The 27,487-nt window shown below is 67.3% G+C and overlaps 2 protein-coding genes across 9 annotated transcripts; one reads left to right on the forward strand and one right to left on the reverse strand.

Moving 5' to 3' along the window:
* Nucleotides 1-426: 426 nt before the first annotated feature.
* PGPEP1 (pyroglutamyl-peptidase I) lies at nucleotides 427-11,956 on the reverse strand. Its single transcript, XM_062178613.1, has 5 exons — nucleotides 11,861-11,956; nucleotides 10,349-10,401; nucleotides 5,715-5,831; nucleotides 4,173-4,405; nucleotides 427-3,811 (listed from the first exon to the last, which is right to left on the reverse strand). Exons 1-5 carry the CDS (start codon nucleotides 11,892-11,894, stop codon nucleotides 3,619-3,621), a joined length of 630 nt encoding a protein of 209 aa, XP_062034597.1. The 5' UTR covers nucleotides 11,895-11,956; the 3' UTR covers nucleotides 427-3,618.
* A 6,013-nt stretch (nucleotides 11,957-17,969) lies between these two features.
* LSM4 (LSM4 homolog, U6 small nuclear RNA and mRNA degradation associated) lies at nucleotides 17,970-27,487 on the forward strand. 8 transcript variants are annotated; one of them, XM_062178185.1, is made up of 5 exons: nucleotides 17,970-18,206; nucleotides 25,147-25,188; nucleotides 25,448-25,546; nucleotides 26,645-26,828; nucleotides 27,002-27,487. In XM_062178185.1, exons 2-5 carry the CDS (start codon nucleotides 25,186-25,188, stop codon nucleotides 27,091-27,093), a joined length of 378 nt encoding a protein of 125 aa, XP_062034169.1. In that variant the 5' UTR covers nucleotides 17,970-18,206; nucleotides 25,147-25,185; the 3' UTR covers nucleotides 27,094-27,487. The 8 variants fall into 8 exon arrangements, with proteins under 8 accessions (XP_062034169.1, XP_062034164.1, XP_062034165.1 ...); XM_062178184.1 differs by lacking the exon at nucleotides 17,970-18,206 and adding an exon at nucleotides 22,164-22,262; XM_062178179.1 differs by lacking the exon at nucleotides 17,970-18,206 and adding an exon at nucleotides 24,337-24,777.

Genomic DNA, 27,487 nt, shown 5'->3' on the forward strand with positions numbered 1-27,487 from the left:
TGTCCGCGGCTTGTGCGCACCTGGCGAGCGGACTCGCGCCTGGGGGCTTCTGCGGTATTTCCTACGTGGCAGGTGCGGTCGGCCCTGTGGCTCTGGGGACACGGGGAACCCTGGGGGGCGCTGGCATGCCTCCTGCGCGCCCCCTGCTGGCCAAAGCGCAGGACACGCACTAGGCATCGCCTTTTTCTTGCATTGCTGGGTATCGAACCCAGACCCTCTTGTCGTGGGATGCGGGCGCCCTCACCAGGACCCCAAGCACTGGGTTAGCACCGGCCACGGTTACTCTTGTTGCTCTCGGGCAGCTCACACCTGGCAGCCGCGGCGAGCCCAGCAAGGCACCACCCACCCTGGACAGAAACCCATGGACGTAAGATCCCTCCACTGGCCCCCTGGGCGCCAGCCTCGCACAAGGACACACAGGACACCCCTTTTCAGTGTTTTATTGGCTCTCTGAGGTTTCAAGAGGCAGAGCCCGGGAGACCCTGCCCTGGCCGGGGTCGGGGCTGTCCTGAACACAGAGTTTAACAAAGGCACTGGCAGGAGCTCTGGGTGGGTGTGGGGGGAAGCCACATGGGGGCTGGAGGGCGGGGACGCCTCTGGGGACAGGGGACACAGGCAGCTCTGGCAGGATGTTTCTAGAGACACCCAGGACGAGATAAGAACCTGAGAGGCTAAGGGAAACCCCAGAGAGAAGCCAGGAGCCCCCTGCGCAAGGGGACAGGGACCCCCGCCCCCCACCGGTGTCCACGCGGTGGGCAGAGACCCCGCTTCCAACCCGGCATTTCCTGGAGGCACAGCATCAGGACCCCAAAGCCCCCTGAGCTGAGACCCCTACTCTGGGAACGGCTCAGGTGACCCCACCAGGAGCAGCCAGGAGCCATGGCCGCCTCGCTGGGCCCTGGGAGTCCTCGGGAGGCAGGCACTTCTGTGGGCGTCTGGCACCCCAGGGAGGCTTGGGGAAGGGGCGTGGGGGCGGGGAACGAGCAGCTGGGGCTGAGCCGCGTTCCCCCAGGAGTGGGAGCCTCCCTCGCCCCCCTCAGCGCTCGGCTGCGACCCAGCGTGGAGTGGGGGATTGGGCGGAGCCCGAGCCCGTGCCCCAGCAGTCTGTGCTGGGGTCTCGGGGGACCCCAGCCCTGCACCTGCCGCTCCCGGCCAGCAGTCCTGGGTGCTCACGGCCCTGGGCCTGCAGAGGGGACCTGGAGTCTGCGACAGGGAGGCCGAGGCCGCTGTTACCATGGCTGCGGGCGCCCAGGGGTCTCGGCAGAGAATGAGGCTTTGTCCTTGCCTTCCCCAAAGGGGATTTCAGGGTTCAGCCGCCACAAGGGGCGGGGAGGTCAAAGGTCAACTGTCTAGACAGCAGCAGCCCCCCCCCCAAGTCCCAGCAGCTCCTGCTCTGCCTGGGGTGGGGCCACGGGGGGGGGTGGTGGAACCCAGGCCTGGGGGGGAGGGGCGGAGCCGCAAACCAGCTGGCCTCCCAGCTCCAAGACAGAAAGAGTGGGCCACCGACTGGTCCCTGGCTGAGACAAGTGCCACGTGACATTGCCCGCCTGGCAGGGACCTGGCGCGGGGTGGGAGTCGTGGCCGGGCCCCGCCCCTCCGGTAGCTTCGACTCTGGGGCAGGTGCACGGGGTGGGGGGCGGTGAAGGGTGGGAGGCACGGGGGGGGGGGCAGTGGCAAGGTCAGTCCAGCAACCTCAGTGCCTGCGGCTCCTCTCCTTCCTGTCCTTCTAGCCTCTCCGTCTTATTTCTTTTTCAAGTCACTTCCTCGCGAACACAGCACCGACCTTCCTCTAGGCGGGGAGGGGGCCAGGCAGGAGGCGTGGATGGCAGCATCGCCCACCTCACCTCCGCCGGTCCCACAGGGGTCACCGGGAAGCCCCCTTCTGCTTCCCTGGGAGACCCCAGCCCCGCAGCGCCCCCCTCCCCTCAGGCCGTCTCTCCGCCATTAAGGCTTAGGCACACCGCCCCTCCTCCCTCGGCACCTGCCAGGCCCCTCACAGCCCTGCACCCCTGCCCTGCCGCCCCCCAGGAAGCTCTGCAATTGAGGGGGGGATGGGAAGGGGGGATTGGAAAGGCCCTGAACCGCCAAACACAGACAGACGGACGGACACGCCACAGAGCGGGGGTGGGGCGGATGGGTTCAGTGGGGTCTGATGATTTCCCTCCCTGGGACCCCGGCCCCGTCCCCACGAGGAGATGCTGAGCCGCGTGGTGGTGGGAACAGAAATGTCACACACACACACACTCCACCATGGCAGTGGCTGGACACAAGTCACACCCCGCTGAGCTGGGGGGAGGGCCTGGCTCCCCTCCCCCCACTGCAGCCCCTCCTCTCCTGTCCCGCCTCGGGCTCTGCAGGGCAGCCCTGACCCTGACCAAGGCCTCCGCGGGCTCCCTGAGCCGGGTCCCCCCCCCCCCCCCATGGTCTGGCTGGGTGGAGACAGCGCCCCCAGCAATGCGTTTCCCAGGAGACCACAAGCTGGGGGGGGACAGGTGTGGAGCAGGCGGGGGGGGGGAGCCCCGATCATCTCAACCTGCGGCCTCCAGCCCCCCCCGTCACCCATCACCCACCACCCCCCAAGCTCCCCTGCAAAGGGAAACCCCGACACGCATCAGACACGCACCCCGGCGGCGTGGGAACGGTGGGGAGAAAGGTGGGTGCTGGAGAAAGCACAGTGACATCACAGTCCCCGGGGTCGGGGACACTGAGCCGGGCCGAGGTCGGGGTGACATCAGGGGCCGAGGTCAGGGCGACATCTAGGGCCGAGGTCGGGGTGACATCAGGGGCCGAGTATAGGGTGACAGCCGGGGTGGCGGCTTCCCTGGCTGCTGGGGTCACGCTGTCCCCCTGACGTCACCTCCAGAGGCACCGACTCCACCACGCCCCCCCCTGCAGGGGTCAAGTTCAAAGTTGCCGGGGGTCAAGCACGAGGTAAAATTTTACCCGTGCGTCCTGGGCCCGTCTCCAAAAACTGCCGTCATCAGATATGTGGGCTGCCACCCTCGCCCGGCCCTAAAACATGCCAGGGCTTGCCCAGATCAGCGCCAGCCCGGCCCCCCACCCCGGGACCGCGCCCCCCTGGCTGTCACCCCCATCGCAGCCCTGGACCGCGGCAGCAGCTACAAAGTCTCAGACGTTAAAAATAGAAAAGTCCGGGGGGCAGACTCTGCCCTCCCCTGGGTGCCCGGACCCTCAGCGGCCGCCCCAATGGCGGTGAGGGGGAGGGGGCTTCCTGGCACGTCTTCAGTCCGGGGGAAGGGGGGGCAAAAGGGGCCGCACCCCAAAAGCAAAAGCCAGGTCGCACGCACAGGCCGCTCACTGTGCGCCCACGCCAAGCCGTCCTGCTCTTGACAAGAGAGAGGAAGGAAAGCAGAGTGGAGACCCGGGCCGAGTCCTGGCCCAGGGCGGCCCCGGCGACTGATCGCCGCCCCCCAGCCGCCGTAGATTCGAGAACAATCCATGGAGGCACAGCGCTAGGAAATCCGGCTCTTGGGAGCGGCGGTCGGGCAGGTGGCCGCCGCCGTGGGTGCGGGGGGGGGGAGGGACCGTGGGGGGCGCATCAGCCCTCCCCCGCCCCCCACCCCCGGACGCCGGAGGGGGAGGGGTGGAGGGGCGGGCTCAGCGCCGGCGGCAGCAGCTGCCCTGGCGGTCCGACTGTTCCAGGACGCCCAGCATTTCGGCGATGATGACGCGCAGCGCCCGGCCCAGCTGGTCGGCGTTGTAGGGCTTGCCCAGCGGGGGCACGTGCACGAAGGCCGAGCGCCCGTGGCCCTGGTACAGCGACGTGTAGTAGGTGAAGTCGCACAGGTACCTAAGCCGCGGGCAGGGCCGGAGGGAGGGGGGAGAAGCCGGGTCTGAGCGCGCTGCCCCCCCCCCCCCGCGAGCCTCGCCCTCGCCCACGCCCCCCTCTGGCAGAGCGGAGAAAAGCCACAGCTGGTGGCTCAGACACCAGCGTGGGACGCAGCGGAGGACCCGGGTTCGAGTCCCAGCTCTGGCTCCCTGCGCGCGCACGCACGCCCTGGGAGGCAGCCGGGACTGGGATGCAGCTGGTGGCTTAGCCACGCCGCCGACCCCTCCCCAGGCATGGGTGCACAGCGCAGTGGGTGGACGCACGCCTAGGGAGCTGCGCGCCCCCCTCTCGCCCCGGCCCGGCCCCGCAGAGGGAGCCCTACCTGCCGGCGTCCTGCGAGATGGTGACCGTCACGTCCAGGCCCAGCGAGGTGAGCCGCTCGCACACGGCGTCCATGTCGATGACCGAGTCGATGCTCTCGGGCCCGTCCTCCACGCAGCACTGGGAGCCCGGGCAAAAGCGCCGGTTGTCCAGGCCCTTGTAGCCCTTGTTGTGACCGCACTTCTCCAGCGTGACCGTGGTGGCCATGCCCGACACGCCCACGTGCACCACCAGCTGCCGACACACGGGCGGGGTCAGGGAGCCGCGCTGGATACCGTGTTATCCGCGGTTACTGTTGCGGATCGCCGGCTGCTACAGCCAAACGCGACAACCTAGCCAGTCCCAGAAAGGCCGGTTACACGCTGAATTGGGGCCCGGCTACTCACGGGCCCCGGGGGAAAGTGGTCGGAGCGGAAGGACCCACGTCACAGCCAGCGCTGCTTCAAGCCCCAGCTCCCGGGGGAAGTGCGCCCCGGGGTGCAGCAGGGTGACAGCTCCAGTGCTGGGGCCCCTGCACCCCCAGGGGAGACCCCTGGTGGAGCTCCTGGCTCCTGGCCCAGCCCCGGCCGTTGCAGCCATTAGGGGAGTGAACCAGCGGATGGAAGCTCTGTGTGTCTCTCCTCTCTCTGTGCGTAACTCTGATTATAAATAAATATATATAACAGGGCCGGCGCTGTGGCTCAGTGGGCTACAGCCCTGGCCTGCAGTGCCAGCATCCCATACGGGCGCTGGTTCGAGACCTGGCTGCTCCATTTCTGATCCTGCTCTCTGCTGTGGCCTGGGAAAGCAGTGGAGGATGGCCCAAGTGCTTGGGCCCCTGCACCTGCGCGGGCGACCGGGAAGAAGCTCCTGGCTCCTGGCTTCGGATCGGCCGAGCTCCGGCCATTGCAGCCAGTTAGGGAGTGAACCAGTGGATGGAAGACCTCCCTCCCTCTCTCTGCCTCTCCTCTCTCTGTAACTCTGACTTTCAAATAAATAAATAAATCTTTAATGTATATAATGTACATATAAATCCATCTAGAAACAAACAGCAGCCCAGGTGGTTGCCATGGAGACCGTGCCCCCTCCAACAGCCAGGGCCCCAAGCTGACACCCTTGTCTCCAGCCAGCCCGCCCCAGTCGGCATGTGGCTTGGGTCCAGCCAATCAGGATAGTTCTCCCATCACTCCCCTGCAGTGGTTGGTTCAGGGACACCAGTCTGTCACCCACGCTGGCCAATGACCATCAGCCATGGCCTTTGTGGGGAGTCTTGGGGGAAAGGTGTTGAGCCATTAAGAGGCTCCCTGGGGGGGGAGGCCACAGTGAGGCCCCTCCCTCGGCGCCAAGCCGAGCCAATCAGAGCTGGGAGGCCGCGGGACAGCTGGATCAGGCCGTACCTGCAGCACGCCCACCCCTGCGCTCAAGTCAGGTTGCCCTGCGTTCCCACAAAGCAACACGGAAAGAAAGGTGGGCTGGAGGGGGGCAGGGCCAAGGCTGCGGCGTCGATCCCGGGGTCCGAGCTGGGCCAAAGCCGCAGAAGCCAGGCTGAGCCCGCGCGCCTCACCTGCGGGCTGTGCTTCTCCCACAGGGCGGGGATGAGCCTCTGCACGGTCTTGTACTCCACGGGGATCTCATACACGTGCAGGTCCACGCTGTCCCCCAGGCCCAGCTTCTCCAGCTCCTGCCGGCGAGAAGAGAGGCGTGAGGGCGCCAGGCAGGGGCCACCGCCGCTGCCAGGGACAGAGCGACCCGGCCTCGGGAAACACGGCTCAACCTCTATGTGAACGGCAGAGAGAGAGACAAGGACCTCTCGTCCGCTGGTTCACTCCCCAGATGGCCGCAACAGCCTGGGCGGGGCCAGGCTGAGGCCAGGAGCTCCATCCGGGTCCCCCACATGGGCGGCGGGGCCCGGAACCTGCTCTATCACTGCTGCCTCCCGGGGTGCGCGTTAGCTGGGCCCAGAGCCAGGGATCAAACTCCAGAGTCCTGACGTGGGACAGGCGAGGGGTTGGCCCAGTCCCGCACACGTGGAGCGAGGTTCGAGTCCCGGCTGCTCCACTTCCCATCCAGCTCTCGGCTGTGGCCTGGGAAAGCAGTGGAGGATGGCCCAAGTGCTTGGGCCCCTGCACCCGTGTGGGAGACCCGGATGGAGCTCCTGGCTCCTGGCCTCAGCCTGGCCTCGCCCTGGCCGCTGCAGGCATTCGCGGAGTGAAGCAGCGGATGGAAGCTCTCTCTCACTCACTCACAAAGAAAGAATGTGTAAATTCGCTTCCGGACCAAGCTGGAGGCGTTCCCAGGTGTGAACGCAGGTGCGCGGCGCCACCTCCTGGCCACGGGAGGAACAGCAAGGGGCCGGGAATTTTGACTTTGACCCTGACCCAAGACCCAAGACCCAAGACCCGAGACGGGGCCAGCATCCACTGACCCTGCCTATCTGGCCGCCCCCTGATGGACACAGGCTGCAAGGGCTTCAGCCCCATGCTGCTTTCTTAAATGTTCACTTACGTGTATGTAAGGCAGAAGCGGAGAGAGCTCGCCCAGCCACTGGTTCACAGCCCAAACGCCCACGACAACTGGGCCAGGGGCCGGGAGCTCCCTCCGGGTCTCCACGTGGGTGCAGGGACCCAAGGACTTGGGCCACCTTCTGCTGCTTTCCCAGGCCACAGCAGAGAGCTGGTTCGGAAGTGGAGCAGCCGGGACTTGAACCAGCGCCCATACAGAATGATAGCACTGTAGGCGGCAGCTTTACCCACTATGCCACAGTGCCTGCCCTGGGGATCTTCTTTTGGGGTGACATAATGTTCTGGAATTGTACACAGGTGATGTGGCACAGCCCCGTGAGGTCCCGACGCCCACTGGATCGTGTCCCGTGATGGGGGGGGGATCCTATGGCATCTGATTGTAAAATGGGGATGGGGGCACTGGACCCCCTGTCCCCAGGTAGAAGTCAGGGAAGCAGAGACGCCCTGCTCGGGGGTCCGGGGCGCCCTGGGAGCTACCGGTCCCGCACCTGCTGTGGCGCCACGTGGGCAGGTGTCGGAGTCACAGCAGGTGTTAAGCTGGGGACCCCCGCACACCCCACATCCGAGTGCCAGTTCAAGTCCCAGCTCCTCTGCTTCAGATCCAGAGTCCTGGGAGGCAGCAGTGACGGCCCCGGTGCTGGGCCCCTGCACCCACATGGGGACCCGGATGGAGCTCCCAGCCGCTGGCTCCGGCCTGGCCCAGCCCCAGCCACGGCGACCACTGGGGAGGGAACCACTGGGTGGAAGGCCTGTCTCTCCCTAAGTCTGCCTTTCAAATACATATTTATTTCTGATAGTGCCCACAGCAGCCAGGGCTGGGCCAGGTGGAAGCCGGGAGCCAGGAGCTCCATCCGGGTCTCCTGGGTGGGTGCAGGGACCCCAGCACCTGGGCCCTTGCTGCTGCCTCCCAGGGTGCACGGGGAGCAGAAGCCGGAGCCAGGAGCAGAGCGCAGCTCCAACCCGGGCCCTGAGAGGGGGCGTCCCCTGTGCCCACTGCCTGCGCCCACCCATTGAGCAAACCCAGGAGCCCCCAGTGGGGCTCATTCGCCCCAAGAAACACAAGGCAGGAAAAAGAGGCAGCTCCCCCTGAGGCAGGCTGAGCCGCGGGCCCCTCCCACCCGGTGGGAGACCGGGCAGGGCTGTCAGTGGCCAGCAGGGCTGGGGCTGGTTGGGGTGGGCGCTGCTCTGTGTCTGGGGCAAGGGATCGGTGACACAGACACAAAAACTTGTCACCCAAGCGACGGGGCCAGGAGGCCAGGGAGCCACGAGCGGGCGTGTGGCGTGAGGCGTGGTGTGGCTCCATCCTCAACTTCCCTGACCGTGCAGGGCCGGCCTCGTCTCCTGGGGTGGGGCGGCGCACCCCAAGTCCCACGCCCCTGTGCAGCGGGGGCTGAAAGGACCCCGCTGGGAGCCCCAGACGCGGCATTGTCTGTGCCCCATCTACCTGACAAGGCCCCGCAGCGGGAGCGGCCGCCTCTGAGCCCCAGAGAAAGACCCTCTTTGTTCCCGGCTAATGTCCTTGGCAGGTCTGTCTAGACTCGCTGTGATGTCACCGTGTCCTGCACCCGGGCCTCGGGCAGGGGACGCTGCACACGGCCTCCAGTCCCTGGCCAGGGACGCCCACCTGAGCTGGGACGGGGGGCACGCGCTGACACCCAGGGGACAGCCACGGGCCTGGGGGTTCCCTGTGTTCCCCTGCAGCTCCCGTCTCCCCCCACCGTGTGGCTGCCAGAGACAAGTTCACCGGGCGCTGGGGCGGGAGTCGGCAGCAGATAAGGCAAAGAGCTGGGGCGGTGGGGGGTGGGGACACCCCTTCCGCAGATGGCCAGCTGGGCCAGGAAGTGCCGGTGCCCCGCCACGGGGACCTGCCACACTTTCCAAGTCCTCACACCAAGAATGCCTCCTTCAGCCACAGTGACAGCTCTTTGACAGACACATCTGCTTTTCCCCAGGGCCATCAGGGACTCCGGACAACCGCCCGGGCCAACGTCACGGACGCGGAAGGCGCCGGGCTCCCCACAAGCAGGCTTGGGGCGGCGCCGTGTGCGCCAAGTTCCAGAACAGGCAAAACCCACCCCGCGGCGGGAAAGGGGCAGAGTGGGGACACAACTGGGGTGGCCCCCGAGGGGCTGCTGTGGTCGATGGGCAGAGCTGGGCCCAGATACAGACAGGGTAGAGACGTTAGATTTCCTTAAAAAAAAAAAGGCGATTGGGGCGGCCATTTGGCCTGGTCTGGGTTTAAGTTCTGACTCGAGCTCCCTGCTAACGGGCACCCCGGAAGGTGGCAGTGGGGCTCGCGTGCCCCGGCCCTGTCGTCACTCATTACGGCACCCAGTGGCTGGCTGCCGACGTGGGCTTCGGTCCAGTCCCGGCTGCTGTGGGCACCCGGGGAGTGAACCAATGGATGGGAGAGTCTCTCTCCCTCTCTCCCTCTCTCCCTCTCTCCCTCTCTCCCTCTCTCATACCCGGGTGGGAGGAGGCTGGCACCTTTTTAATTGAGGAATGGTGGGAACCCTCTCTCCCCGTCTTGCGGACGTCAGGAAGAAAGCACCAAGGGTCTGGACAGCCGGGCAGCCAAGTTCAAGGGGCCGGGTTTTGTTTTTTTTTTTTTTTCCTCCCAGACACAGGGTAAAAAGCACCGGCCCCGCCAGGCGCGCCCCCGAGCCCGAGGGATTCCCAAAGATGGTTTAATTGATTTTTCTCTCCCATTAAGATGCAGATCACAGTGTCTGGGGCCCAGGAATTCAGACACTGGGCATTGTGTGCAGTCAGCCCCGTGGAGGCTCCTGTCTGAACCCGGCACAAAGCCCGACACACAGCAGCACGCTGTCCCCTTTTGTCTGCGGCTCCGGGGAGCGGGTGCGCGCGGCGGGCCGGACACCGCGGCCCTCCGTCCCCACGGCCAGGGCCCTGAGGCTGAGCCAGGGCAGGTGGGGGACGGTAACACGGGGAGGGGAGGGCACACGGGCTTCGCAAGTTGGGTCTGCCTCCCCTTCTGCCGCAGGACTCGGGAGCAGGGGGCCCGCGTGTGGGCTCCGGGGGGCTCTGCCCCCCATCCAGCTATTCACACGGGGAGGTAAGCCCCCCTCACTGTTCCCCAGTCTGTCCCTCAAATCCCCCATCTGGCAAAGATGCTTAAAAGACTGTGCAGACGGAAACCCGTGCCCCAACGTGTGGTCTCCCCCCCACCCCTTAACTGCCTGGAGGAGATGGCTGTGCCCCCTCCTGTGAGTGGCAAACACCCCCCAGCCCCAGCAATATCTCCGAGCCTGGGCCTCCCCGATGGCGGCAACACCTGGGATCCTCAGGTGGGTCGTTTGGGGAGCAATCGCGCACCCTGTGTGTCTCTGAATAGATGCAAACGATTTGGGGTAAAAAGGAGAAGGGGGAAAAAAAGCCCACGTTCGGGTGCGTCCCAGTCAAAGCGGGGGCCTAGAAACTGACACTGGTGACACCTGTCCCTGGGCTCCCGTGACCCAGCGCCTCTCCTGTTCCCCATTCCCGCTGAGTGACCTCGGATGGGAACGCTGACCACGCGAGGGCGGCTGGGAACGTTCAGACGGGCGCACCAGCCACGGAAGCCACGCCGTCGCCGTCTGGGGGAAGCCGCGTGCCCCGCGCTGGGCTGTCGCACAGAGGGCTCGTGCCCCGGGGACCGCGACCCCCGCCGAGTTACCTGCACTGCGATCCAGCTAGCATTCACGGTGTGTTCCCCAAAAGGGCCGAACCCTGGGGAAGAGAAACACAAAACCAACACACTGATAGCGACAGGCCACCTCCTCCCCCAGCAGGTGCACAGGGGGCTGCGGGGGGCCTCGGCCTGGGGTCGCCCCTTCCCCACCTGCCTGCCCCTGGGGTCCAGCGAGGGGCCCCTGCCTCTCCCTTTCTCAATGCCCCCCACGACACCGACCCCATCTCTCATGATTTTCTCTCCGGCTCAGGAAAAGCGAAACCCAGGTAACCAGGGGTTAGCACCGCCGAGGGCTGTGTGCGTCTCCCCCAGGCCGGACAGTCCTCCCACACCTGAGGCTGCGGACAGGAACCCATAGGCTAGGGAGCACCCAGCCCCACCGAAGGCTGTTCACGGGTCTTTGCGGGGCCCACTTTTCAGAGGCCGGGACCAAGGTGCAGAGAGGTAAAGCCAGCTGCCCAGAGCCACACAGCAAGCGCTGGGGTTCAAATCCACACAGAGTCCACGGCTCCGGCCTCCTTGAATCCCTGGGTCACACTGCCCCTCGCCCCGGGTATAGACACCTCTCAATAAATAATTACCAGCATGGCCAGCCCACTGGGCAAATGACCCCGCGTGACCCAGTGCCCAGAGAGCGCCCTGCCCCCTTTCTGCACAACTGGACTTACTGCGTGACCTCGGGGGCCTCAGCTGCCCTCTCTCCAGGCCGGGAGCAATCAGAGTGAGGACCACACCAGGACACCTGTGGTGGGTGGCAGCCCCCTCCGAGCACCCCCACCGCTGACTGTGCGCACCTGTTACAGCCCGCGCGGCCGCCCTGGGCCACAGACACCTGTCCGAGCTTTCTCCCAATTCCCCCTCTAACCTCTCCAGGAAGCGGGGGTGAAAATGACCCCCCATTCTGAGCCCCCCCCGCGGAAGTTGGTGCCACGTGGCCCCAGGCGGAGACTCCGGGAGGGGGGGACAGTCTGTGGGTGGGGGCGTGTGAGTTGGTGGCAGTGGTGTCGGGCTCACCCTCGCAGATCCCGGACAGGCAAGGTTTCGGCTGCGACGGCCCCTGACAGCCGGCTCTACCCTGCTCCTGCCCGGGGGGCTGGAGGGCGGCCCCCCGCCACCCTGAGAACGCAGGGCGGGGAGTAGCGGTTGGGAGGCTCCCGTGTCACCCGGACGCCTCCTGCCCGCAAATCGGCCTTTGTCCCCTGGGGTCAGGCCGGGGAGGGGCGGGCAGGCGGGTGCAGCCCAGCGGCGGGCCAGGTGGGCGCTCTAGGGTCACCGATCCCCTTGGGAAGGGGAGGTTCCCCCCCACACGTCCTGTCCCCCGACTATGAAGCCCCAAAGACTCCCCTCTTTCACTTTCTGGGTCGCCCAGGCCAAGCTGGGTCCCCGCGAGCGATGACACCTCCCAAACCCGGGACGACTTCGCGCACCTGCGCCTCCCAGCCCCGCCCCCGCCCCCGGCCCCCAGCCCCAGCCGCCATCCGTGCGCCGCCCGCCTACCGGTCACCACCACCGCCTTCCTGGGCTGCTCCATGGCGCACTCGGGCAGCGCCTCCGCCCCGCTCGCGCTCGGACTGGCGCGTCCGCTGCGCCGGGCCTCGCCGCCCCGCCCCCGGGCAGGCCCCGCCCCCGGGCCCAGGCCCCGCCCCCGCCGTGCGCTCCCCGAGGATCGACACGCAGCGTGCGCGCCCCGCCCCCGGCAGGCCGCCGGCCGCGCGCTCTCCCGGGCCGGAGGCGCTGCGTGCGTGCCCGGCGCTGCAGCCCCGCCGCCGGGCTCCGCCCCGCCCCTGCCCCGGGGGCCGCCGTCTGCGCGCCCCGGCTCCGGCCCGCGCCTGCCCCGGGGGCCGCCGTCTGCGCGCCCCGGCTCCGGCCCGCGCCTGCCCCGGGGGCCGCCGTCTGCGCGCCCCAGCTCCGGCCCGTGCCTGCCTCCCCCCCTGCTTCCCAGCGGGTAGACGGGGACAGTGCGTCCCCTAGAGAGAGAGTGCGTGGCGCGCGGAGCTGGCCGCTGCACGCGAGCGTTTATTCATTAAGCGCCTGCTGTATGCCCACTGCTGGAGTGAGGGGGCCGGGCGCACTTGGCCGGGGTCGCCCCTGCAGGGGGCACGCAGGCCAACGGGTTGAGGAGGGAAAAGGAGTTAAGACAGGAGCAGGACAGCCACGTTTGGGGGGTGCCACCCAGAAACCTGTGCCCCGCCCTCCTGCACCCTCCCCACACTCCCAGCTCCAGCTGCTGTGGGCCCCGCAGCCCACCCCAGGACCTTTGCACTCGTTCTCTGCCTGGACCGTGACCACCAGGGACCTGCAAACCAGGCCTCAGCTCCGGTGTCCCAGGGGCGCTTCTCTCCCGGGTTGGAACGGCCACAGCCCTACCCCTGGGGGCCCCTCTTGTCCTAGCAGGGACCCTGGGTAGCCCCCCCCCCCCCCGGTATCATCGTTGCTTTTCTGATGGATGTCTCTTTCCTGGGACACGGGGGTCACAGCTCCCACACCAGCAAGTATCTGCTCTGTTAAAGCCACTCCCAGGGCCGGCGCTGTGGCAGAGGGGGTAAAGCCGCCAGATGCCGGTTCGAGTCCCAGCTGCTCCACTTCCCATCCAGCTCTCTGCTATGGCCTGGGAAAGCAGTGGAGGATGGCCCAAGTGCTTGGGCCCCTGCACCTGCATGGGAGACCCGGATGGAGCTCCTGGCTCCTGGCTTCAGATCGGCCCAGCTCCGGCCGTTACAGCCATTTGGGGAGTGAACCAGCGGATGGAAGAGCTTGCTCTCGCTCTCTCGCTCTCTCTCTCTCTCTCTCTCTGCAACTCTTTCAAATAAATAAATCTTAAAAAAAAAAAAAAAAAGCCACTTCCTGGGCTCTACAAGCCACACCCCCACCCCGGCACACAGCAGGGCCGGAAGCTAAAGCCCAGTTTCTGTCCACATTCTCAGGGCTGGACCTTGGACAAGGGCCCCTGGCGTCTCATTCCAGCCAGGCCCGGGCCCCACTGCCCCGGAGGGCTGGGGAGCAGTGCTCACTGCCTCCACCCATGGGGCCTGGGCAGAGCTCTCCGCGCGCTCAGGGGCTGCTTCGGTTTCTGGCCGCTGTGGGGAGAATCCAGAGAACATGGGAGCCGGCCTGGGCCGGCCCCAGGCAGAGAACCGATCAGAACAGCCGCCGGAAGCCAGATTCGCCAACCTGAGCGGCTCCGCTGAGCCCGTGTGCACGTCTCCACGGCAGTGGATTCGAGTGTCGGGGGCCAAATGTACCCAGAGACAAAGCTCCCTCGTCACCACTCCCCAAACAATGCCGGCGCTCGCTGGAACCTGGGGATGACTCGGCACGGGGGCCGACCCCAGCTTCCATGGATTCTGGTATTTGAGGGAGGGGGGTGTCTTGGAACGAATGCCCCCACCCCCACAGATAGCACGGGGCTAGGTGCCAGGCGCCTGTCCTGCCAGAAGCTGGGGGTGTGATGAGAGGGAGGCCAGAGGAGGTCTCCGTGTCCCCGCTTGTCCTTGAACTTGGGGAGGGAGGGCCCACATCCAGAGTCAGCGGGGACGGGGGAAACTGAGTCACGCATGGCTTTCCCAGGGCTGACAGTAAAGGAGGACAGTGTTCACCGGCAGGGACCCTGCTCTGACCACCTTGGGCTTATGTACTGGAAAGGCAGAGGGAGGGAGGGAGGGAGGGGAAGGGTGAGGGAGAGGGAGGGAGGGAGGGGGAGGGAGAGGGAGGGAGGGAGGGAGGGAGAGAGAGAGGGAGGGAGAGAGAGAGAGGGAGGGAGGGAGAGAGAGGGAGGGAGGGAGGGAGGGAGGGAGGGAGAGGGAGAGGGTGAGGGGGAGGGAGGGAGGGAGGGAGAGGGAAGGAGAGGGTGAGGGAGAGGGAGGGAGGGAGGGAGGGAGGGAGAGAGAGGGAGGGAGACCCCCATCTGCTGGCCCCTCCCCAAAAGCCCACAACACCTGGGGCTGGGCCAGGCCGAGCCCGGGAGCCGCGGGGAGCCCCACGTGGTCTCCCCAGTACCTGGGCCTCCAGCTGCCGGAGTGCTCATGAGCAGGCGCTGGGACGCGAGCTGGGTCTGATCCGGAATGGGGGTGTCCCCGGGGGGCCGTAGCCCCTAGCCTGAGTGCCAGCCCCCTCTTATCTTCTGGCTACAGTTTCTGAGACCTTGTTGAGGACGTCTTGTAGTTGTGGGGTAGACGTGGCAACCTTGTCACTAACAGAAGCCGGACCTCGCCACAGTGTAACCAGGATGCTGTAGACGGCTACAAAGTCACCGGCACCTGGCCCATCCCCCCCCCCCCGGGAGTGTTCTAGACAAACACGCAGTGCCACCCCGTGGTCAGGGCAGGACTGGTCTGGTCACGGTGGCTCCCCAAGTTCAACCATGACTTCAGGGTCCAGCGAGTTCACTCCTGGGCATGGAACCCCGAGAACGAGGCAGGGGCTCCAGGTTCCGGACAGCTCGCTCCCCAGCGGCCAAAACCCGGCAAAACCACGTCCTGCCACGGACAGGGAGAGGAACTGCGGCACGGCCACACGGCGGACTACGCAGCCACGAAAAGGAGGGCGGCCGAGACCTGCAGTGTAGACAACACTCAAACCCCGACCCCGGGACGGACCTGCAGTGTAGACACTCAGACCCTGACCACAGGACACACCTGCAGTGTAGACGACACTCAGACCCTGACCCCGGGACGGACCTGCAATGTAGACACTCAGACCCTGACCCCGGGACAGATCTGCAGTGTAGACGACACTCAGACCCTGACCCCGGGACGGACCTGCAGTGTCTCAACACTCAGACCCTGACCCCAGGATGGACCTGCAGTGTAGACACTCAGACCCTGACCCTGGGACAGACCTGCAGTGTAGACAGCACTCAGACCCCGACCCTGGGACAGACCTGCAGTGTAGACACTCAGACCCTGACCCGGGACAGACCTGCAGTGTAGACACTCAGACCCTGACCCCGGGACAGACCTGCAGTGTAGACGACACTCAGACCCTGACCCGGGACAGACCTGCAGTGTAGACACTCAGACCCTGACCCGGGACAGACCTGCAGTGTCTCCACACTCAGACCCCGACCCCGGGACGGACCTGCAGTGTAGACAACACTCAGACCCCGACCCCGGGACAGACCTGCAGTGTAGACACTCAGACCCTGACTCGGGACAGACCTGCAGTGTAGACACTCAGACCCTGACCCCGGGACAGATCTGCAGTGCAGACACTCAGACCCTGACCCCAGGACGGACCTGCAGTGCAGACACTCAGACCCTGACCCCGGGACGGACCTGCAGTGTAGACACTCAGACCCTGACCCGGGACGGACCTGCAGTGTAGACACTCAGACCCTGACCCCGGGACGGACCTGCAGTGTAGACGACACTCAGACCCTGACCCCGGGACAGAGAAGCCACATGAGGCCCCAGGCATGCGACCCCAGGGACAGGACAGGCAACCCAGAGACCAGAAGCAAAGGAGGGGCTGCCGGGTGGGGGAGGGGCCGCGGTGGGGGCGTGGCCTCCTTTGCGGAGAGAATGTTTGGACCCAGATGGAGGTCACAGTTTCAACATCAAGAGCGTCTCTAAGGCCGTTGAATGGGGCCCTTTAAACAGTGGTTGCAATGACACGTTTTGGGGGCCGGCACCGGCGCCGTGGTGCATCGGGTTAACCCTTGGCCTGCAGGGCCGGCATCCCATAGGGGCGCTGGTTCTATTCCTGGCTGCTCCACTTCCGGTCCAGCTCTCTGCTGTGGCCTGGGACAGCAGTGGAGGATGGCCCAAGTGTTTGGGCCCCTGCACCTGCGTGGGAGACCCGGATGGAGCTCCTGGCTCCTGGCTTTGGATCGGCACAGCTCCGGCTGTTGTCGCCGTCTGGGGAGTGAACCAGCGGGTGGAAGACCTCTCTCTCTCTCTCTCTCTCTCTCTCTCTCTCTCTCTCCCTCTCTCTCTCTGTAATTCTGCCTTTCAAATAAATAAATAAATATTTAAAAAAAGAAAGAAAGAACGAACGAACGAAAGAAAGGTCCAAAGTCTCACGCGAGAGCTGCACTCTCGCGGCTGCGAGCCCATGAAGTCAGACCCAGTTATCTACTCCCGAGACTCCGTGTTGGGCTGGGCTCGGCCGCGCCGCCCCCGCAAGTCCCGTTCCCGGCACCGCGGCGGCCAAGCCTCTGCGGTCCCCTTGGGTGGATCCTCCGCGCCGGGAACACCGGGGTGGGGGCCGCTCCACCTGCTGCCGAGACAGCAGAAGTCAAAGGAAAATAACTTCACTTTAAAAATATTTATTTATTGCATGTGGAAGGCAGAATGACGGGGGTGGGGGGAGAGGTCTTCCATCCGCTGGGTCATCCCCTCATGGCCACAACGGTCAGGGCTGGGCGAGGCCGAAGCCAGGACCCAGGAGCTGCATCCGGGTCTCCCACGCGGGTGCAGGGCAGGTGCTCCGATAGGGCGCCAACCTTGCAGCCAGGGGCTCAACTCACGGTGCCTTCGAGCGGGTCGGCTGCTCCGCTTGGGAGCCAGTTCCCTGCACATGCGCCCTGTCCCAAGTCCACGGACCTCTGCCGCCCACGTGGGAGACGTGGACGGGGCTCCCGGCTCCCTGCTGCTGATTTGCGGGGAGCGACCCGCAGGTGCAAGACCTCGCTCCCCGCCTCTGCCTTTCAAATAATCACATATAAAACAAACAAACAAACAGGGCATATAAGAAAGGCGTGTTGGCTTGAGGAAGAGGGAGGCACGGAAATCGATGGAGCTCCAGGCGAGCTGGGTGCGAGGGTCACCGGGGGCCAGCACCCCAGTCACAGCGGCCCTGCGAGCCCGGAGCGCGCCACGCACAGCCTCGCGCGGCTTAGCAGCGGGGTCGGGGGCGCGGCCTCGCTGAAGCCCCCCAGAATCCCGTGCAAACCCTCAGGCCTCGGCGCTCTCAGTCGGTGAGCGGCTGGCAGGTGCAGGGGTGACAGCCGATGGTCACATGGGGGGTGGGGAAGACGGCCATCTCCAGGCGGCGCGAGGCGGCAGGTGCACCTGCTCGGGCTCCCGGACGCTGCGGCTTCGGCTTCAGGCACAGCGGGGTCTGGGGGCTCCTGGTCCCCTCAATGGCTTCCCCCGGCTCGTGTATTCTTTCTCGGATCTCACTCCTGACGGTAAGCTCTCCCTGGCTCGCTCCAACAACTTTCCACAAAAACACCCCCTCTCCTCCCTCCCAGCCCGCAGCCTCTTCCCTAGGGGAGCTTCTGATTGGCCTGGGCGGGTCACGTGCCCCACAAAGGGGCCGGCGGCCTCTGATTGGCTCCCAGCAAGACCTGCAGTACCGCAGCTGGCCACGCGGGGGCAGCCTAGCAAAGGTTTCCAGGACGCCCAGCGCTTGCCTGTTGCGCAAAAGAAAAAAAATACAAAAAAAAAAACCACAAAACTTTGCACGCAGAAAAGTCTAGAAAAGTCCGACAAGGGAGATCCAGCGTGCGAGATCCAGCCGTGAGGCTGCCCTTGGCGGGGTCGGCCTTGAGGTCCCGGGCACACACAGCTCTCTCCCCCTTTGGGGAGTCCGAGCGGGACAAGGCCTCCCCAGGGAAAAGGGGACGCGGCGGGGGGGTGGGGGTGGGGGGTATTTCTACTTCCGCTGTGAGAAGCCAGAGGCACGCCGGGACAGGCTTTGCACAAGACAAAGGATCAGACTGGGCCCAGGACACGCCCGTTAGGAGAAACCGAAACTCGGTTCTCCCCGGCAGGGCCAGGTGGGGACAACCCATGGGCTGGGCGGACTCGGTGTGTGGCCATAAGCAGAAAGGAGGCCTGCGGATGCCCTAGAAGAGAGAGGCCGGCCGCGCCGGGGGTCCCCGCTGACCCAGGACGCCAGGGTAAGGGTGCGCACGCTGTCAGGGCTGTCTCGTTCGGAGTAAGAGCGGGTCGCTCCCACGGGGCCGCACACAGCACGGGGTGCGGCCGACCGCGAGAACCTGCCACGAGGCATCACTGTCCTGTCTCGGCGTCGCTGTGCTGTCTCTCCACGGCACTGACTCGGACATCGCGGCCAGCAGGTCAGTGCACACTGTCGTTGGCCACTCCGCACCTCGCGGACTTCCGAGCCAGGGCCCGTGACCTCCCCGTGGAAGTCAAAAAAAGGTGAATTGGTAACTCTGCGTTCGACCGAGCGGCCCGCCTTGGAGGCAGGCTCCCCCCCCCCCCCCCGGGGACGTCTGACCGGGCAGACACTGATGGCAGGGTCGCCCCGCCCAGCTGCCTGCACCCCGGTGGGGCAGGACATGGCGGCAACCCCCCCACCCCCGCCTTGGCTGCAACACTTTGTGCCCCCCCCCCAAGAGGAGGAACCCAGGGGACCGGCGGCTGAGCGGGGAATTGTGTCAAGGAGGGAGGCAGGAAGGACCCCCGGTTCTGTCTGCTCGGGTGTTGACCCTGATCGCTTGGACTTAGAGGCTGGGGAGACGCAGGTACCCCCACCGCGCACCCCGCCGCCCCCTCAGGTAGCTCAGGGCGAGCGCCCACCTCCCCTCTCAATGCGGGACCGGCACGTGGCACCTGCGCAGATGGACCAGGCGGACAGGTGGAGCGGATGGACCGAACGTTAGGGGAGGCTCTGGCTGAATGGGTGACTGGGTGACGCCCCTCCCTCGGGCTCTGTTCGGCACCAGGAACACCCCCCCCCCATAGACTCCACTTGACTTCATTTGAAACAATGTATGGGTCGCCCCCTCCCATTTGCGGGGGGGGGGGCTAAGCTCACCGGCAGGACCGCCAGGGAACTCCTAGATACCGCGAGAGCACGCGCAGGTGCACCTGGAGCTGCCCAGGAGAGCCGACAGAACTCAGAGGCTAAACTCGACCTGAAGCGGGGCGGGGGGGACTGGGCCTGGGCGTGGCCATCGAGAAGACTAGACGGGGCCGAGAAGACTAGCCGGGGCCGGCGCCGCAGCTACCTAGGCTAATCCTCCGCCTGCGGCGCCGGTACCCCGGGTTCTAGTCCCGGTCGGGGTGCCGGATTCTGTCCCGGTTGCTCCTCTTCCAGGCCAGCTCTCTGCTGTGGCCCGGGAGTGCAGTGGAGGATGGCCCAAGTGCTTGCGCCCTGCACCCCATGGGAGACCAGGAGAAGCGCCTGGCTCCAGGCTTCGGTGCAGCGCTGGCCATAGCGTCCATTTTGGGGGTGAACCAACCAAAGGAAGACCTTTCTCTCTGTCTCTCTCTCTCTCACTGTCTAACTCTGCCCGTCAAAAAAAAAAAAAAAAAAAAGACTTTAGAGGCACGTGGGAAAGGGCCTTACGGAGCTGTTCTGTGCCCCCCACTGCTGTTCAGGTGGACGGGATTAAAGCCTGGATTGACCACTCGCGCGGAAGGCGTGGCCGAGGACCCGACGTCTCCGCCCCCTCCGGCTGAGACCGACCCGCCAAGATGTCGGCTGCACTCATCCTGTGCCTGCTGGCCGTCCTCCAGAGGAGTGCGGGGACCAATCCCCAGCAGCCGGTTAACCTCACGTGGGAGGTGCTCAACCCCATAGAAGACAGGGTGGTGTGGGCGCTGTCCGGGCGTCAGCCGGCCGGGACCTGGTTCCCTGGCATCACCTTTGACCTGTGTGACCTGGTGGGGAGAGGGGACGCCGCCACACCCCGATACGACCACCCGTCGAGCTGGTGCTCCTACACGTCGGGCATCGCCTGGCTGAGGGGGCTCGAGTTTTACGTCTGCCCCGGACATAAGAAAGGGAATGTTGGGAAGTGCGGAGGGCCCGAAAGCTATTACTGCAAAAGCTGGGGTTGCGAGACCACCGGGTCGGGGAGCTGGATCAGCGACAGCCCCGAGGATTACATCAGGGTGAAACGGAACAGCACCAGCGTCTGCCCGTGTCAGGCCAAGCTCTCCTACTCCGCCGAGGACCTGCAGTGCAAGCAGACGCCCTGTAACCAGGTCGTCCTCACCTTCACAGAGAAGGGCAGAGAGGCCCCGGGCTGGTCACTGGGGTACACCTGGGGCATGATGTTCTACCAGTCGGGGACCGACCCTGGGGTCCTCTTCACGGTCAGGCTCAGACAGACGGAACCTCTCCCCCAGTAGCCATCCGGCCAAAGAAGGTGGGCAAACTGAAGTGTCAGAAAAATACGGGCCAGCCGAAAGGCCAGGACCCCCCCACCCCCACCCCGTGGTCTCCCAACCCCCACCTCCAGGCTGGTCCCCGGGGTGGAGGCCGAGCTGTGGGAGGATCCTTGGGGAGCGCCATGGAAGTCACCCCGCCCCCCGGGGGACCACAGCCTGTTGGACGTCAGCCAGCCTTTCTGCGAGGCTGTGGGGCCGAACGCGACCCCCACCCAAGCACACACCAGCTGGTTCCACCGTCAGGAGAAACCCGGGGCTGGATCCTGCGTGGGGCGGGTCCCAAGGGCAGCAGGTGGACCTGCGAGACCCAGCGTGAGCCTGGCCCGGACCCGGCCGTCTGGAGAGGAACCAGGGGGCTGAAGCTCTCTCCCCGGCCCCCTCCCCGCGTCATTTGACAGGCAGAGCCCCCCCCCCCCGCCCCGCCGCCGCCTCCCAGGTGCCTTGGCGGCATCAGAGCAGAGCCGGGCCTCGAACCAGAGGACTCGAACCAGCTTACGCCGGCCGGGCCTCTGCCACAGCAGACCCTGGGTTTCAGCGCCCCAGGCCCCCGCGTAGGAGGGGCTGGGCCTGTGCGCTCCCGCTCACGGCGCCTGGGGACCCCCTGAGACCCTGGAGAGGGGCAGGCCCTGCCCTGGGCAGGGCCGTGAAAACGCGGGGCCTGCGGGGGGGGGGGGGGGCTTGAAAGCTAAGTTTATCTGGGGGCAAGAAATAAAAAAGCACAATCCATGAACTCTCTCCTGTGTGCTTTCTCTTCACACACCCTGGTCAAAGCCAGGGGCCGGGAACTCCTTCCGGGTCGCCGGGGCCCAAGCACCCAGCCAAGGCTGCTGCTGGCCAGCGTCCGCTTGCGCAGCCCAGCGGGGCCGGGGCTCGAACCTGGGCACTGGGATGTGGCTGGAGCTGGGACTTGAACCCAGGGCGCTCGGATATGGCTGGGACCGGGGACTGAACTCGGGACCTGGGATGTGGCCGAGGCTGGGACTTGAACCCAGACACTCAGATGTGGCTGGGGCCGGGACTTGAACCCTGGGCGCTCGGATATGGCCAGGGCCAGGGACTGAACTCGGGACCTGGGATGTGGCTGGGGCCGGGACTCGAACTTGGGACCTGGGATGTGGCCGGGGCTGGGACTCGAACCCAGGCCTTGGGATGTGGCAGGGGCCAGGACTCGAACCCGGGTCCTGGGGTATGGCTGGGGCCGGGACTCGAACCCAGTAAGCTGGGATCTGGGCAGCGGGCGTCCTCACATCCGGGCCACACGCTCACCTCGGGAACCGATCTCTCGATTCCGCAAACACCTGACGTCACATTGACGTCACCTGCTCGTTAGAGCCGTCCCAGGGGCCGGCGCGGCGCCAGCATCGCTAAGGACCGCCGGTTCGAGTCCCGGCCGCCCCACTTCCAACCAAGTACAAGAACGCGACCGAGACGCAAACCCGGCGCCATCACCGGCCCGGCCCACACCGCGGAGCCCGGGCGACCGGATCGGCTCCTCTCTGCGCATGCGCCGCTACCCACAATGCCGCCGGGGCGCGCTGCTCCGCCCCCTTTTGCATCACTCGCCGCGGCACTTTACGACCCCGTCGCGGATTCTTCTGGCGGGAAGTTAGTCCCGCCCCCTCGAGCTCCGAAGACCCGCCCTTCTGTCCGGGGATTGGTTATGCGTCCCTGCCGCCCCGCGGTGACTGGCTCCCGCTCCTGCCACTCCTTTTCAGGCTTGTGGCGCGCGGCGGGGCGGCGACCGGCGGCAGCGTGATCGGCGGCGGCGGCGGCGGAAGTGGCCGGGGAGCCCGGTCCCCGCCGACACCATGGTGAGGGCCGGGTGCCGTCGGGGTCTGTCCGGGAGCCGGGGTGCGGCTGGGGTGGGCACGCGGCCGTCGGCGGCCCTCGGGTTGGGCCGTGGGGATCGTGCGGGCGCAGCGTCCACTCCCGCCCCCAGGCCTGAGCCGGGGAAACTGACCCGAGACGGCAGGTGCCTCGCCCCGGGCACCAGTACGTTGCTCTCCGCGGTTCACGGCTGGGCCGCCGTTAAGCAAGGCTCAGCAGGCCAGCTGTGCGCTGTCCACTTTCCAGACGGGGAAACTGAGGCCGGAGGGGGCGGGGACCCCGCCGGCGGGCACTGTGGCCCGAGGGTGCCGCTGGGGGCTTCCGGCCCAGGGCAGGGTCCCCAGAGCGGGACCGTGCGTTCCTCAGAGCCGGGGTCCCTGTGGCCGGCGCCCGCTGCACGCCTGACGGCGGGGCTGGCCACCACGGCTGGCGGGCACTGCGCCTGGGAGTCCCCAGGTTCCGGCTGCTGCCGAGTTTCCTGGCCCAGGGGTGCGGGAGTCCTGTGGTCAGGGCGGGGCCTGGGGTGGGGGCGCCCACGGAGGGCCGCCCCGAGTTAGGAGCCCCTGGGTGTCGTCTTTGTCTTTGGTTCTTACGCATTGGAAAGAGAGAGAAAGGCAGGTGTAGAAATGCCCCCGACGGCACGGGGCTGGGTCAGAGCCAGGCCAGGAGCTGCGCCCGGGTCTCCCACGCAGGTGCAGGGCCCTGAGGAGCTCCATCCGGGTCTCCCACGCAGGTGCAAAGCCCCACGGAGCTCCATCCGGGTCTCCCACGCAGGTGCAGGGCCCCACGGAGCTCCATCCGAGTCTCCCACGCAGGTGCAGGGCCCCACGGAGCTCCATCCGGGTCTCCGGCGCAGTGCAGGGCCCTACGGAGCTCCATCCGGGTCTCCCACGCAGGTGCAGGGACCCGAGCGCCCAGGCCCTCTTCCACTGCTTTCCCAGGCGCGTTAGCAGCGAGCTGGGCGGGAAGTGGAGCAGCCGGGACTCAGGATGGGTGCGGGTGTCCCTGGCCGGTCTGCGGGGGAAGCGAAGCGCCCTGGGCTGCGCCTGCCCCTCCTCGCGCTCTCAGTTCCACCCCTTTGACCTGTGGCTCCCGCTCCGCCCTTCCCTCGGCGGCCGCCCGCCCGGGGTGGTGCTGCCTTAACCTCCTGCAAATATTTACCCTGGGCCCTGCGCCCGCGCGCCCTCCCGGCGGGGGCAGCGTCCACGCCCACTGCGGGTTTTCCAGTCTAGCCGGGGAGACAGGTAATAAACACACGCGATAATTAGACGCCGGCTGCAGCCTATAATGAAATAAACAGCCGTGCGCCCCAGGGTGCCCATTAGCTGGGCCTGGCCCAGGGAGGTGACAGGGGGCGGAGGGAGGCGGCCCCTGGGGCTGGGGCTGCCACCTGCCGGGTCCACCGCCATCCTCAGGGTCACGGGCGGGGCGAGCGCCCAGGTGTCTGGCGGGGAGCGAAGCCCAACCCCCAGCCAGCGTGAGGCCCCTGTGTCCCTGGGGCCCCAGCGCGGCTGGCGACGCCAGGCAGACAAGGCGTCCAGATGACAAGCAGGGCCGCCCCGCCCCCACCGCCGCCCCCTCTCCACGTGGCCCCTTCTTCCTCCTGAGCCCCGCCTCCAGGAAGCCCGGGCAGGAAGTGGGCTTGGGCCTGGCTTCCTGCTGCCCCCGTCCTCCCCTCCCCCAGGGGCGCTGCGGGTGGGGGGGTCTCCTACTAGCTCACGGAGGGGGCTGGGGGTGCGGGCCATTGCCCACGTGCGGAGCCGCTTTGTGTGGGGCGGGGGTTCCTGCCGGTTGGAGCAGGGTGACCTGGGCTGAGACTCGGGTCCTCTGACACCCGCCGCCCCTCGCAGACCCGGAGGGCGTCCCTCCTGGACAGGTCACGCCCACCCGACGCCCGGCCGGGTGACCAGAGCACTGGGTCATCTTCAGCTGTGTCCCCGCGCAGCGTCAGAGCTGGGGGCTCAGCGCCACAGTGCCCCCAGCTGTCGGCACGCCGGCTCCCCTGGGGCGGGGGGCTGCCCTGTGGCAGACAGCGGTTCCCGGGCTTCCGCACACAGGCCGGGGCCCGGGACTATGGCGGGGGGGGGTGGCCCAGGAACCCCCAGCAGGTGCAGCATCCCGCGAGCACCAGTTCCCGCCCCCGCTCCCTGTGGACGGCCTGGGAGGCAGCGGGGAGGGCCAAGTGCTGGGCCCCCCCCGCCACGCACGCGGGAGACCCGACGGAGGCCCTGGCTTCTGCCAGGCCAGGGCAGAGATACGGGCGCCCTGCCGCTCCTCCATGAACTTTTTGAATGCGGTCATATTTGCACATCAGCTGGGCTCATCCAGCCAAGCGCGTTATTTATTTACTTTCTTCATGGGAAGGAGAATTCTCCCCATGTGCGTAGTCACTCCCCGGAGCCCAGGGCTCCCGCGTGGGCGGCAGGGACCCCGCGGGCCCTACTCGGGGCCTCCAGCCCGGGACGCAGCCGCCCTGACCAGGACGCCCCGCGCACCCCTGTAAGCCCGCCGTTATTTTTACTTGAGCAGAGCGGGCCTTGCGTAGACCTGAAGTCGTCTTGGCGCGGCCTGTGGGGCCTGCGGGGCAGGGGCCCGGCGAGGAGCCGTCTCCACTGGGCACGGGCCTGCGTGTGTTCGGGAATGTTCTCGCTGCATGTGGCCCGCCTGGGGAGAGGCAACTGGGGCCCGAGGCCGGGCCTTGTGCTGCTGTCCACGGCCGGTGAGCCGGTGAGCGAGGCTGTGGTGTGGGCATGGCCACCTGGGGGCGGGGCTCTTTCCGCAGAACGACGAGGGGGAGGGGGAGTTGGGGATTTCGGGGATGCCGGGCCCGGGCCGGGGCCGCACAGTCACTGGCTCCTTGCCTTTCAGCTTCCCCTGTCGCTGCTGAAGACGGCTCAGAACCACCCCATGGTGAGTGTGCGGGGTCCCGCCCGCCCGCGCGCAGCCCTGCGCCCGCAGCAGCCGGGAGCTCCCTCCCGTCCCCCGCGTGGGATTTGCGGCGAGGGGCGCAAGGACTTGAGCCGGCGCTGCCCCCTGCCAGGGTGCACACGCGCGGGAGGTGGTCCGCGGGCCTCGCGGGGTTGCAGGGCCAAGCCGGGGGGGGGGGTACCCCCCAGCCCCGGGCGTCTGCACGAGGCCATGGCCAACCTGCGGCCCCGACTCCCGGCAGCTGGTGGAGCTGAAGAACGGGGAGACGTACAACGGGCACCTGGTCAGCTGCGACAACTGGATGAACATCAACCTGCGGGAGGTGATCTGCACGTCCAGGGTGAGGGCCGCGCCGCCCCGCCCCCTCTGTAGCCCCGCCCCGTGGGCGTCACCCGGCCAGCAGCGACCCCCCACCCCCACGGGGTGATGTGGGAGGGGCGGGCAGCTCCCCGGGACCCACTGAGGACCTCCTCCCAGGCTGTGAGCCCCTGTAGACTTCAGCGGTGGCCGCCAGGCCCGGGCTGCTCCGCCCCCTCTGTCCCTAGCCAGCGGAGAAGCTTCGAGAATGCTCTGGCTGGCGCATCCCAGTGGGAGATGCTGGGTCAGACCCCAGGGTGGGAGAGAGAAGCGGGGAGAGCTGGGTGGGGTGGGAGGGACCCGGCGCCTCCCCAGGGTTGGCTCAGCCCCCGGGCCCTGCTTCCAGATCCCCGGCGTCCGCGGGGAGGAGTGACGTCCCTGGCCTGTGCTTGGCCACTGCGGAGCCAGCGTGGCGCTGGAGCCGGGCCCCGTGGGACCGCCCTACTTGTGTCTGGCTGGCCTTGGGGTCCCCGTTGGGAGCCCGCCCTGGGCCGGCAAGCCCACCCAGCCGCCCAGGGAGCAGCTGACCCGAGGACCAGGACCGGGGCCTGGCCGGAACAGCGCATGCGTGCACCGTGCGGGGCTGGTGGCCAGGGCGGGGCCGGTCCCCGAGCCGGGCCATGTGGACCTTGTCCCTGTGCAGGGGCCCCGGGCAGGGGTGTGGCCGGGAAGCTGCCAGGATTGCATCTCTGGGATAGGGGCGCACAGGGCTGTGGGGCGGGGACGGGGCGTGCTGGGGGGAGCCCCCCCCCTCTGCCCACTGCACCGGTCTCTGTCACGCTGGCCCGTGGCTCTGTCAGTGCCCTGCTCAGGCCCAGAGACAGCTCTAGAAGGGGGGGGGGGGGGGGCTGTGGCAGGGACCCCTGCCCTTTGCAGGCTTTGGGCTGTGGACTCTGGGTGGTGGGCGGGGGGCGTGGGGCTGTAGGAGAGACCAAAGCAGCCTCACAGGAGGCGGGGGCTTCCTGGCTGCCCAGGGGCTGGACAGGCCCTGCCTGGGGGGTGCGCCCCCCCCCCCCCAGCTCAGGACCCTCCGCCGGGCCGGGCGGCTGGGGGGGCGTTGACGCGCTGCCTCCCGGCCCAGGACGGGGACAAGTTCTGGCGGATGCCCGAGTGCTACATCCGCGGCAGCACCATCAAGTACCTGCGCATCCCAGACGAGATCATCGACATGGTCAAGGAGGAGGTGGTGGCCAAGGGCCGCGGGCGCGGGGGTCTGCAGCAGCAGAAGCAGCAGAAGGGCCGCGGCCTGGGCGGCGCCGGGCGAGGTGCGGGCAGGGGCGCGGCGGGGGGGTGGTGGCGGGAGCGGTGCGCCCCTAGGCTCCCCCGAGCCTGGAGCCCTGGTCCTGGCGAGTGGCGGAGCCCCTGTCCTCCCTGGGCGTCGCACAGGTGGGGAAGCTGAGGCCAGGCCGCCTCCAGCCGCCTCTGTCCCTCCCTGCAGGTGTGTTTGGCGGCCGGGGCCGAGGCGGGATCCCGGGCACCGGCCGAGGCCAGCCGGAGAAGAAGCCGGGCCGGCAGGCGGGCAAGCAGTGAGCCCCTCCCGGGAGACCGAAGCCCCGCTCCGCCGCAGGACCCTCTCCTTCCGGCCGGGCCGCCTCGCCCTCCCCCCCCCACCCCCCAGTTTGGACACCTGTGTGGTGTTGGTTTTGTGAAGCCCCCGCCCTGAGGCCGGCCCGGCACCCGTGGGTAGCGCGTGCCCGGCCTGCACCTGCTGGCACGGCCCAGGGCCGGCCCCTTCCGCACAGCGACAACCCGGACGGACCCGCGGGGGGTTCTGTTTTGACGTTGCGCCCCCGAACGCCGGGCATGCCGGGATCCGCAGCGTGGCCTTCCAGACCGCTGTTGGGGACGGCCCCGACGGCGCCGGCCCTGCGCCTTTGCTTCCTTTTCTCTGTGTTTTGAAAATAAAGCCCAGTCCAGCCTCAAA

The sequence above is a fragment of the Lepus europaeus genome, chromosome 20 (assembly GCF_033115175.1).
Source record: "Lepus europaeus isolate LE1 chromosome 20, mLepTim1.pri, whole genome shotgun sequence".
Taxonomy (NCBI): domain Eukaryota; kingdom Metazoa; phylum Chordata; class Mammalia; order Lagomorpha; family Leporidae; genus Lepus; species Lepus europaeus.